General features: G+C 37.8%; 1 protein-coding gene across 6 annotated transcripts in view; it reads right to left on the bottom strand.

Annotated features, from left to right (window-relative positions):
• GAB1 (GRB2 associated binding protein 1) overlaps window positions 1-12,274 on the bottom strand; it is a 131,622-nt gene that overhangs the window by 28,525 nt on the left and 90,823 nt on the right. For 4 of the 6 annotated variants that reach the window (XM_032788383.2, XM_032788380.2, XM_032788382.2 and 1 more), the window contains exons 3-4: window positions 7,111-7,324; window positions 3,176-3,256 (exon numbers count right to left, since the gene is read on the bottom strand). In XM_032788383.2, coding sequence (XP_032644274.1) covers window positions 3,176-3,256; window positions 7,111-7,324 — 295 coding nt within the window. The remainder of the gene's footprint in view (window positions 1-3,175; window positions 3,257-7,110; window positions 7,325-12,274) is intronic. The other 2 variants (XM_032788381.2, XM_032788385.2) reach the window with 1 other exon arrangement.

The following is a 12,274-nucleotide window of genomic DNA, read 5'->3' as shown; positions in this document are numbered from 1 at the left end:
AGCAGTTAGTCTGAAGAAAAAAGTTACAGGACATGGGGAACAAACCTGTATTCTGGTCTTGACCAGGGACAAGACAGCATTGTTGATATTTTTTTTTTTTTTTTATCCAAACAGTGGGTTTTAAATGGCTTCTTTGGAAATTACATCTCTTATGAAGACAACACCTAACAATGAACTGTTACCTACAATACCAAAAAAAGCCATAGCTGCACTTGCTCTCGCTCTCCCCTCTTGTGTAGAATTCCATCATCACATTGTTTGTGGCACAAAAATTCAGTGATAATCCTGACAGTTAGTTTAACACAAAAGTCAAAATGAACGAAAATACTAATAGGTAAGTAGAGTAGTTACCTTTAAACTTAGCATTTACCCACAATGCCCAAATATTGGTATCGAATACACCACACTATTTTCTAATTTCAGTACCACTGGAATCTATTGTTGCCTGTGTGGCACAATTTGAGTATGTCATTGTAATAAGTACAGCTATTACCCCTATTACTCCAGTCATGTAACTGATTACAGGGCAGTTTATAAAATTATTGGAGTAAATTTTTGACTGAAGATAAAAACAACATGTAATGTCTTGGATACTAGGAGCCATAATAAGAAAAGTTACACACTTACAAATATACAACCTGATTCTCTAGTGCTTATTCAACCAGAACTCCCAGCAAAAGCAATGCGAGTTTTGACTGAATAAAGATGACTTAATTTTATATACCATACCAGTGACAAATAAAAGGTCTCAAAGTCATATTTTTCTATCCTGTAGAAACAGTAGTCAAACTACAGTATCGAAGATTATTAGTCTCAGTGCACGTGCACACACACTTTCAAAAACTTCAATTAATTAAAAAAAAGTTATAAAAATAAAATACAAATTAAGGCAAAAAACACACAGCATAGAATGATATGACAACAGAATAGAAATTCATGTGGCAAGCAATACAGCACACTTTATTTTCACTCTTCCATTCATGGATTATGCAGTTATTACTATCCTTGTCATCCATTACATATTCTCCATTTACCTATGCTCAGAAACCCAAGTGGGCTTTAAAATATTGAACACAAAAAGTATTACAAATATCTTTAAAATCTTACTTACCAATTCTAAGCGCTAAAGAGCCTTTTACATGGGCCTTTGAGAGACCTCCTAATGAGGCTGTGTTGCATTTTATTTAATTCTATAAATGCACAACATGCAGGAAACAGTCAGCTAAAACCATCATTGAAAATTAGTAGTGCAATAACAGTACATGGATGCCACTCTGGTAGAGTACAGTTCATGCTAACCTAGATACCTCTTAATAATATGCTATCTAGTAATGCTACCATATTAAACTTTAATTACTTCTAAAAGTAACAATGCTTTTCCTTACTCTTTCTTGTCCATGTGCATTCATGAAAGCTAAACAGAAGGAAACAGGAGAGGGATCAAATTTGGACTACTTGAGGCAGCATAGCCATCTTTCCCTTTTCCCTAGTGAATGCAACTTGTGCTTTAGAATCTAAGCATTTTCAAAAACTGTTCTTTAAAAACTGAGTCTCTAGTCCAGTGGTCCCCAACCTTTTCCGTGGAGTGGGTGCCAGACGACTAGCCGCCAAGGACCGTGGCCATCAGACAAGCAGCCGCCAAAATGCCACTGTGAAGAGGCAACGTCAAAAGGCGTTGCTGCCGAAATGCCGCCGAAATTCGGTGGGATTTCGGCAGTAGCGCTTCTTGACATTGCCACTTCTCGCTGGCATTTCGGCAGTTGCTTGTCCAGTGGCCAGCAGGCAGGCGCACATGGATGCCCTGGCGGACCTCTGCTCTAGTCCTTATGGATGTGACTATAACCTTCAAAATGTGAACTGGCAAAATTGATCTGTGTGTGTCTGAGTTTGAAGACAGGCTGAAACAACAGTGCCAAGAGAGGAGTAAATTGCCACTTTTCATCTGACTGTGACAATCTCTGAAGCATAAATGATCATTAAAATGTCAATAACAACTTTCACTGCTGATCAAAACAGGCATGGAAGAATTGGTATAATTATGAAAATCTACACAATGTACTACAAATGGCATCTCAGACTGGGAGACCTCAGGTTTTGAGTAGAGCCTGAGAAGAGAATTAACACTATTATTTTTCCAGACTGACCCTAGAAGCAGGATGTTTAGTGAAGGGTGCAGAACAATTACATTGTATAATTTAGAATAACTTTTCCATACACTTCCATAGCAGGTCATGAATAACTTTTCTGGCTCTGATTGTTAATCAGTATTATATGCTGATGCACTTAGAGCATCTCTGCACTCCTATTTGTTTAAAATAAAGACTGACTTAATGTAGCAAAAGGAAAAAAATTAGCCACATCTGTTACCAGAGTAGCACTGACCCACCAACTCCTAGCATCATGGTTCTACTACACGTTATCCTTACACCACTGCTTTACCAGGCCCAAACACTGGCAACATAGTATCTACCCATTCCTTTTCCACACTAAGACAGCCTCTCTTTCCATGGTACCATGAAAAGAGTCCTGCACATCCTTCAAGTCCTGACCTGGGTGCACAGAGGTGGTGACAGAACATAGGACCATACTCAAACTGGCTCCCACTCTCCATATAGCTATGTAGTTGGGAGTTGGAGGAGTATGCATGTCCCTGACCAGGCTTTGAACTAGGCAGAGAAACATTTTTGTCCCTTTAACAGGCTCTTGGTTCCTCTTCCCAAAACTAGCTGCTGACAGAGGATTAGGAACACAAATAATTTTACAAAAATATTCAGTTTTGAAGCAGACTGAGGATTGAACTCCCCACTTTCTAATACACTGTAAGTAGTTTGGTCACTTATCCTCTAGCAATCGCTTTCCCTCTGTGAGAATCAATACAACAGGGCAGAGAGACTACTCCAGAGAAGGTATAGAAGCAAAGCAGCTATTGTGTATCAGCACTCAGAAATGGTAAAAGAGCAGTGTGAGAAGCATGCATGGTAGAAATGTGAGTTCAGCCTTGATAGGTGCTGTCATAGCCCTATCTTGATCAACTGAAGTTGGGTTATAGTTGTTTCTTATATTAAAACTCACAGCAGACCATGCAGGACATGTTTCAAATATGAAATTTTCAAGCAGGTTATGGCTCTGTGCTTGATTTCTCACACAGACTAAAAAACAACAATTATACACTCACTGCAGTGGAATCTTTTTACTTTCAAAATCCTCCAGTAGCAGATATTCTTTCCCTTCTTCAGAGATAAAGGATGACCCTGGGCTGGTTTATAAACAGGAAAAAATGGAGTAAGATCAGCAAGATAACAGCTGTTATTTTTGTATGTATCTCTGCCAACCAGCCAGAAATTTAAAGATTTCATACAGACTCTGTGGATGCAATTTTTCTTGTAAGATCAAAGATGAACTCTCAATCTTATTTAACACTGCAGTCAAATGTAATTACATTTTTTTACTAACTATTAGAACTTTAAGGGTGGTCCAAAGTCATTGGGGCATAAAACTGTACTACAGAATAAATATTATGATTATTAATACAACTATTATTATTTCTAACATGCCCCTAACTCCAGTAATTGTACAACATTTTTAAAGTATCTATAAATAAAATATACGTATGTTGGTACTGAAAATGCAAATACTAAGAAACTTGAAAATTCCAAAAAAGAAATAACCTAGAAATATTCTCTATTTAACCTTAGTTCCCCTCCCCCAAATGTACAGGAATGCACTGATTCCTAGATGTTCTAAAAAGAAACATGTTAAAGAAAGACATTTTCTCCTCATTTTTTGATGAACATTGGTCACTGCTGAAGGATGAACTAAAAAGTAAACAAACTCCCAAACTAAAAATTTATGAAAATTATTTTAATTTGTAACTTTTTTCTAATATTATAACATCTGCCTACAGTATTATAACTACTATGTTTTATTTTTTAAAAATATGATTAAAAAACTTTGCTAAGAAATACCAAAAGCCAAAAGGATTCATCAGTGGAGTCTACCAACACCTAGAACCTGTATTATAAAATCCAGAGATTAATTATTCTACTTTAAAAAAAACCAAAAACCTCAAAATGGTATGGAAGTCTAGAAACTAACAGTAAAAGAAAGTAGTCACTTCCGTCATGCCATATACTCCTTCTTCACTCACCATTGTTCCTGTGCGCTCATACAAGTTTCTCCTCCACCCCCCCCCCCGTGTAAATATGACCCCTTATAATCTGTATAAATACATAACATGCTGCAAAGGTATTGTGAAATTCTAGTTCAGTGGTGGGCAACCTACAGCTGTTCTAGCTCCTTATTAAGGGGGTCTATTTCCAATTTGCAATGTCCCCATTTCAGCAAAATATATATGCCTAATGTTAGGCAATTGCTTCACTAACTTGCTGAGTTGGGGCTAAAACTCCAATATAACATTATTTTGCAGTAACACTATGTCCTTAGTTTATAAAATAAGGACAAACAGTTAAATGTTAAACAGCAAACTCACCTCAACCTGAACTATTAGTGGTGTTACTGCCTCACCAAATAACAAGGTCTTCAAATACTCAACTTAAAACACCATATGTTCAACACATTCCATAACCCGCTACATAATGAACCACAGCTCCCTGAGCACCTTTTTCTTTCATCTTCCCCGCTCCCTGTCCAACTTTCATCCTGCCCCCCATCTATATCTCTCTCCTCCTGTCTCATCCAGACCTTCCCCCATCAGGGAATCATGGTGACATGCAGTCTATTCATACACAGTCCACCCTCACATTCTGACAAAATTTTCCCTTCTAATTACTGATCAATCTTATACTTCTATAATCCTACCACTTAACTCTATTTAGCATACAACGATTATATATGACATAACATCACACAATAAACTAATAATAAACAAAATTCACTGGCCACATCTTTCAATCTTCTACCATTCTCTATGGTCCCTCTCAGACTCCTTATTCCTCCACATTTCTTCCCAGTCTCCCACCTCAAACCATGCTTTCAATTCTGGCTCCGTTGAGCAGCTGGAGTCAGAAGATGCCCAATTTATATTTCTAAAAAGTGCTTTTCATAGCACTTACACAACTCTTTACCTGCCCCTACCACAACTAGACCCCTTGAAATGCTGAGGAAGACTTCTTGTCACCACCAAAAAACCAATCTAGAGTTTTAGGCCAAGCCATTCTGGCGAGACAATGAGCCAAAAAAGGATTAGAATCATATTTAGAAAGTAAACTACAGCTAAATATTCAAAACATTACCTTTAAAACTATTTTTTAAAATCAAACTGTTCAGAAAATCTTTACTCTCGAAATGTGACATATTTCAGAAAGATTGAGGCTTTGAGGGGGGAATGAGGAAGTTAGTAGTGGAATGTCTAACACTTATAATACAGAACAAGTTTGAACCTTCAATATAGAGCAACTACCACTGCTCCATATTTTACACAGATTCCTTCCCCTCAGGTTGCAAGACACTGTGGACATTCCTCCCTTTAATATTTTAGGAGTTAGCCAGTGGGCACCCTCCACTCCAAGCACTGTTTTGGATGTGGGGGGCCTGCCCACCACCTTCATCTTCCATGGATTGCAGAAGAGCAAACTTATTTGCCTGCCCTAAATGAGATATTTTGAGAGTTGGTTGCAGTCAGCAACAAGAAGACCAAGAAATACTCCTCTGGTCCCAGGACCGTTCTACCTTACTCTGCGGTGCTCCAGAATGCATGGCACAGCAATATGGAAACCTGGCAGACAGTCACGTCGTTGACAAGGTATTGCTCTAAGTGAATGTGTGGAAGACTCAGGAAAAACACTTTCATAAGCCTCTGCTTAGCCTTTAAATATGCCCTTTTGCAATCAAAAAATAAGCTTCTCTAGAAATACACAAAGGACCATTATTTTAAATTGTTACAGCAAAGCAGCTCTGCTTGAGAGGTTTCTAAAGTTTTCCAAGGACCATTCTGAGAAACAAAGCAATAATTCCTGGATATTTACCATTACATATTACATCCTCCTGTACAGGGGGCATTACGTTTCCATTTAGAATGAGAAGCAGCGGTTACTTGGGTACATCAGTTAGCAGAGCTACTCAGGTTTTTTGATATATTCTAGTTTTCTACTCTTTAGGACAGACAACAGGGTGGGTAAATCTATTTAATATTAAAATGGACATAATTAGATCATACTAATTTTTCTATATTATTCAAAACACACTAACAGTTCAGAAAACTCAGGATGCAGAGACTGGATGGTTCAAGATAAATTCTCTCATCACAAGATCTTTTGTTTGAATTTGATCCAGGTCAATAATATCCAAAAACTTATCATTTAAGGGCTGCTTGGCAGCCTGTGTTAAATGACTTGGTGATCTCAGTACAGGTCTGAGTTGATTTTTATCCCTATCACCGAGCCACCACTGTAACTGTTAGTAATTTGGCTTCCTTGATAGTAGTCATGGTTGAAGTACAAGGTACTAAAAAGGCCACCTCTCCATCTTAGAGCTGGCATGAGACACAATGGAGAGTGGTGAGAAGAAGGATCCATCTTTGCTATCCAAGTTGCACCTAATTCCCGAGATATACAGAAATATTTGGTCTTTGGGACTATTAGTTTGGTACATTTTATCAGCAAATATTTTAAATAATTTAGAAAAAACAACAACAAAACAAAAATGCTTGCTCTGATGCTATCATTTCATATTATCAAAACAAGAAATTCAAGCACAAAACACAGGGAGAAGAGCAGAAGTGACGGGGTAAAGCAGTGAGTCTCAAACTTTTTTACTGGCAATCCCTTTCACGTCCCCAAGCCTCTGAGTGAGACCCCTCAATACATTAAACACACTTTTTAATATATTTCACACCATTATAAATGCTGGAGGTAAGTGGGGTTTGAAGTGGAGGCTGACGGCTTGCGACCCCCCCATGTAATGACCTCGCGACCCCGAGGGGTCCCAACCCCCAGTTTGAGAACCCCAGGAGTAAAGAATCAAGACTGGTGCATTTGACTGCTGAATGACTTCAAGCAATTATGTAATATACCAAAATGCTCTGCAGGAATAACCATCTTTGGTCTACATAAATGAAACGACTACTGCAAAAAAATGAAAACACCCATTTACCTTGTAGGTTCAGGCTTCTTGCTTTGACAATTTATTAGCAATAGGTAATCCTGAGGATCTTCTTGGCTAGATGAGGACTCCAGAGGTGGGATGTTAATTAGTTGATATGGAGGAGGTAGGGATGATTCTGCTTGTACAGATGGTGGTGAAGTGTTGACTGCTAACGGTAATTCAGCAGATGCCTGTAAAGAACTGCCAAGTGGCTTCACAGCATCTATGACATAAAAGCACATAGATGTTAATCGCTCTTTTCATAGTTTATTGTGCTCTTTAAACTACATGATGTCACTGGAAGGTAAACAACATTAATTTTAAGAAGACAGTATGTAGATTTAAGCCAATTTCAGCATCACAATCATTTCTGACTCACTCAAAACAGGTCTGTAGGATATTAGAAAAATATTTCTAAACAAAACTGTATATGGAAGATCATTGTGTCTGATTTGATGTACAAATCTGGTGCATGGAAGAGGATCTACTTCATTCTAGGCCATTCAAAAATGCCTTGGAACCCCTGTTATTCTTCAGATTTTTCCAGATGTCATCAGTCGCCTGACTGTCCCTTGGAAACTAGAGGTTTTGTCTTGTAACATGATTTTTCACCCACTTTTCTCGTCACAAGCAAAATAAAGATGCTGAATGGTACCATGAAACAATTAAGCAGACAAATCTGTTGCTTTAAAACAACAATCACGCACTCGTAGGTTAAAATTCTGTTATGGCTGCATGATTCCACATTTTATATTGTGTTCAATGCATTTTTCCTTGATCCCAGTCACTTTGGTATTTGATACTAGAAAACTAGGCAAAACTGAAAAGAAACAGAAAAAAATGAACAAAACCACCAAAAAGGCTTTGCTGATATGGAACATTCACTGTTGCCTACAAGATTTTGTGAGATGTGCTATATTCCCAAAGAAGTCTTTCTATTGCTATCCAATCCTGACCTGTTACACCTCTTATTATTGTGAGGCAACGGTAGACCCAGGTTTACCCATCTCTCCTCTTTATAATTCTTTTCTACCTTCCATTTGTGAATGGTCTTTTCTTGACAAATTTAATTCCTTGGTTTCTCCAGAAACACACACACACACACACCATTTTGTCTGGTAGTCTGAAAAATGCTAGCCGCATCAGATAGCAATAAACCTTTAACCCTTTTATTCTGTTTTTAAATTAAACTGTTTCATTTCCTTAAATTATTGGACCATCCTTAACTTACGTATTGTTAAACGACAAGACTCTGCAAGTGCAATTTGCACATCTTGCCAACACTATCTGAATATTAGCATTGTTCTAATTAATTCACTACCCTACAATGCAACCGATCCATTAACCTTGCAGCGACCTACAAGGCTAACCCACAAAACTAAGCAGCTTCATTAAAGGGATGTTCCCAGAATGATGATTATGTGTTCAATGATAATTCTGAATAAGGTTCAACTTCTAAGGAATTTAAAAAAAAAGTGACTATGACATGATCATTTCCTGTTTAGAAACGGCAAAGACTTTATATGAACAGATTTTAGTTTTCCACATTTCACAATACAACAAACATCTTAATTCCCTTATGTTTGTATTAACATGACAATTGCAAAATTCTCTTCATTCCCAAGATATGTCGGAGTGGACCGGCAGGGTCTAAACAATCTCTGGGGTCCTGACAAGAGGAGGATTGAGGGGAAGGTAAAGTAAGGTGCAGGCTCAGCTGCTCCAGAGCCTTCCCTTTTCCTTCCTTCATGACAGCTCAGAATGCACATAGACAACATGTCTGTGCAGAGTGCAGAGGAGAGGTTGCTCCTTCATTAGCCAGGCTTATGAGGTGGTGGTTGAGAAGAGAAGTGACAGACTCTGTGGCCCCCCTTTTTGCCATTGCTGTATATAAAACCCTCAAACATGAGCTAGGATATTTTTGAACACAGGTAGTGCAGTAATCACACACAAGAAAATCCAGTAAGATGTCCCTGAACTTTACAGGGAAGACGGACGTGTCTAGTAGACACAGGGACAGATGTGCAATCAGCAGAACCTAGAGGGTTGACAGAAGGCAGATACCAGTAGCATATGTGTGGGTGCAGCCAAGCTACTCTCAGTGGCACTCTCAGTGCCAGTGCAGATAATAGGCTCAAAGTGACCAGCTCCAAGAAGAAAACATGAGTAAGAAGTCTGGGAGATGACCACTGGACCCTATTTGACTGGAGGAAGAAGAGGAGTCTTTAAATCTTTGTGAACTGAGGGACCCTTCACATGTAATCTCATTCCCACTTGCAGGGGAATGGCAAGAGAATTCAGAAATGGACTGAATACCTTGGGAATAGAATGAAAGGGGCCAACCATAAAATGTTTATTTGGCCATTTAACACCACATTGGATCCAAATATATGCTTGGTATTTGGAGTGGGTGGAGTGCTAAACCATTAATATCTTCAACTTATGAACCTCTGCTGTGAAATCTATCCTGATGTGGATGCGTGGCATGCTCTAGTGCGTCCCTAATCGTTATTTTAAACCAATGTATGATTTAAACAGTGATTGAGTTACTCTGAAACAAAAGTCTTAGTTCGGCTGAAAATTATTTTTGCTTCATCTTAAGGTACTTCTAATTTGCCTTGTGTGACTTTAGTATTGTTAATAATTGTTTTCAGTACTGACAAAGTAAACATTAATGTTTTAATTTCATGTTTTTAAACACTCAAAAATCTCTTTAGCCATTTAATATACTTTGGAACCTGATGTTCAAGGTTTAGTCTAGCAGCTTGCTATGATTTTAATGAGCTTTAATAATGATCTTGTTTCATTTTGAATGAAAGATTAGTCCATCTGCACGCTAATAAAAAAACATTCAAAATCTTTTAGTTTGTTCCCATAGCTCAGACATCAGAGCTGCTTTGAAATAACTGTGAATTGGAAAAGCATTCAATGTATTTATCATACATATGAGCACAACAAGTATCCCATTTCACTTAGAATTTCTGTATTCAGTACAGCTAGAACAAGCAGCTTTTTAAACTGGACAAGTGGGGGTGGGGAATTTTTATTTTTTCGCTGGTTGGCAACAGTGGACAGATGTGTCACCCAGTTGAGTGTTTGTCAGTCTGGTCAATATAAAGCTGGCTATAAGAGCAAAGTTACACACAAAATAGTTATGAAAATCAAACAATGGTTAAAAGGACATTTTGCAACCGAGAATAATGAAAAGCTTTCCCTTATCCTTTTGTTATTTACAATGTTGGTGATGTCTGCCTGCCGAGAATAATCTAGAAGGTTTGAATGCCTTTTTTATGTATGAACTAAATTATCTTATATAGTGTATTTTGCAAATGAGCACAGTAGAACTTTCTACCACTTTTTTGAAGTATGTAATACTTATGTAAAGTATTTGCATAATGTGAGCAGAATATAAAAGGTTATGAGAGCCTTTATAAAAATATTGATTTAATAAAATGTCAATCGTGCTGATTTAGAGTATGAGAATGCATTCTTCATAGGATGCAAGTAGAACTACTGGAAAGTAAAAATGGGATTTTCCCATTGTAAGCATGAATCAGCAACAGATAAGCCATTGCCTGGCTCTACAATTCTTAGAGATGAGTCTTTCAATCCAGTTACTACTATGTAGATGTTCTAATTAAAATGATTTAAAGACAAGTTATCTATTAAAGTAATAACCTTGAACAAATCTGACACATACTATGGAGATGGAGCCATATGAGAGCCTACATAGACAGAGTACACACTTCTACAGAATACTCAAGTATTTGCGGTGGCGTACGCACATATGTACACACACCTCTCCACCCACCCTAAAATGAGGTATGCAGAAGGAAAAATGAATGTCAAATAATCTCAAAGTACTAAGACAATTCACTAAATCACTTATCTTTCAAAGAACTAATGTTTTATAAGGGACATCATTTCTGCAGCATTATTCTAATACAATATAAATCACATTCTGACACACAGGATGCTTTAGCTCCTCTATCCCACCCCAAAACCAATTTCTCCTTCTTCTCTTGCATTAGTTTTTTAGGTCTGTTTTCAAATCAAGGACATCATCTTTAATAAATCTCTCAGTCAAAAAACCTGTATAAATATAAACTGAGTCACCCATTCACCCCTGAAGGTTTTCAGCTCCTTCACATAAACTATCAATATATGAGTCAAGACAGTAAATACAGCATCCATGAAATACAGCCTACATTTACACACTTTTCTGTGAAGAGTGTAATAGAGAGATGGTCAGGAATTTTCCAGTGAGATGGTTTCAGTGAACTTCCAACAAAATACACGCAATGTTCCACTGGAAACCTACCTGCTTTCTTGCCAGCTCCCCTGGCAGGCTGCTAAGCAGCCTGCACTTCCAGGGGCCACACCTATAGAGCAGTCTCACATGAGCTTCACCAGACTTCCAGGCTCCCTGCCATGGAGCTGGGAGCCTGAAAACTTGAAGAACCCAGGTTCAAGCTGGAGCTGTCAGGGCTTCTAGGCTCCTTGCCGTGGAACTGACAGCCTAGAAAACTTGGGAGCCACAGCTGAGCTGGGAGCTGCAGAGCTTGGGTGCCCAGGATCAATTCTCTCTAGAAATATTTGAAATTAAACATTTGGATTATTTCCAAACAAATATTTTTCCAATTTTTCCGCCAAGGGAAATTTCTAAATTTATACTTGGTTCTGAAACAGAACTTTTTCAGATTTTCCCAATTTCCCACATAGTAGAAGCTCTGCCTTTCAACCAGCTCTAGTGTAGGATCATAAAAGAAAATCAAATCTTTACATTCTTGACCTTTTAATGACTAATTTTGAAGAACTGTACATTTCAAAAGCTTATTTTGTTTTTTCAGTCTCATCAAGTTACATTTAGTCCTCTTTTTCCAAATAATTTAGCAGTTGTCTGTTTATTTTATGTTTTGGACAGTCTGATCTACTGTGAAACACCTATAACTTTGACGGACAGCCCCCAAGTTTATATCCTGTTATAGTTAACATTTCTGACTTTCAGTGTTTACTTTTTCTCAAATTTGGTGTTCATATTATGCAAACTCTGAATAATTTCATGCTGCATTTTTGGCTATCCATTTAAGTGAAAAAGGAAAAATAGCAAAGCATTTTAGTTTAAAATTTCTCCTCTTCCTCTCACCTCAGAGCAGGCACTCTCACAAAACAC

This window comes from Chelonoidis abingdonii, chromosome 5 (assembly GCF_003597395.2).
Source record: "Chelonoidis abingdonii isolate Lonesome George chromosome 5, CheloAbing_2.0, whole genome shotgun sequence".
Classification (NCBI taxonomy): domain Eukaryota; kingdom Metazoa; phylum Chordata; order Testudines; family Testudinidae; genus Chelonoidis; species Chelonoidis abingdonii.
Note: the sequence above shows the minus strand (reverse complement) of the source record. Positions and strands in the feature narration are given on the sequence as shown.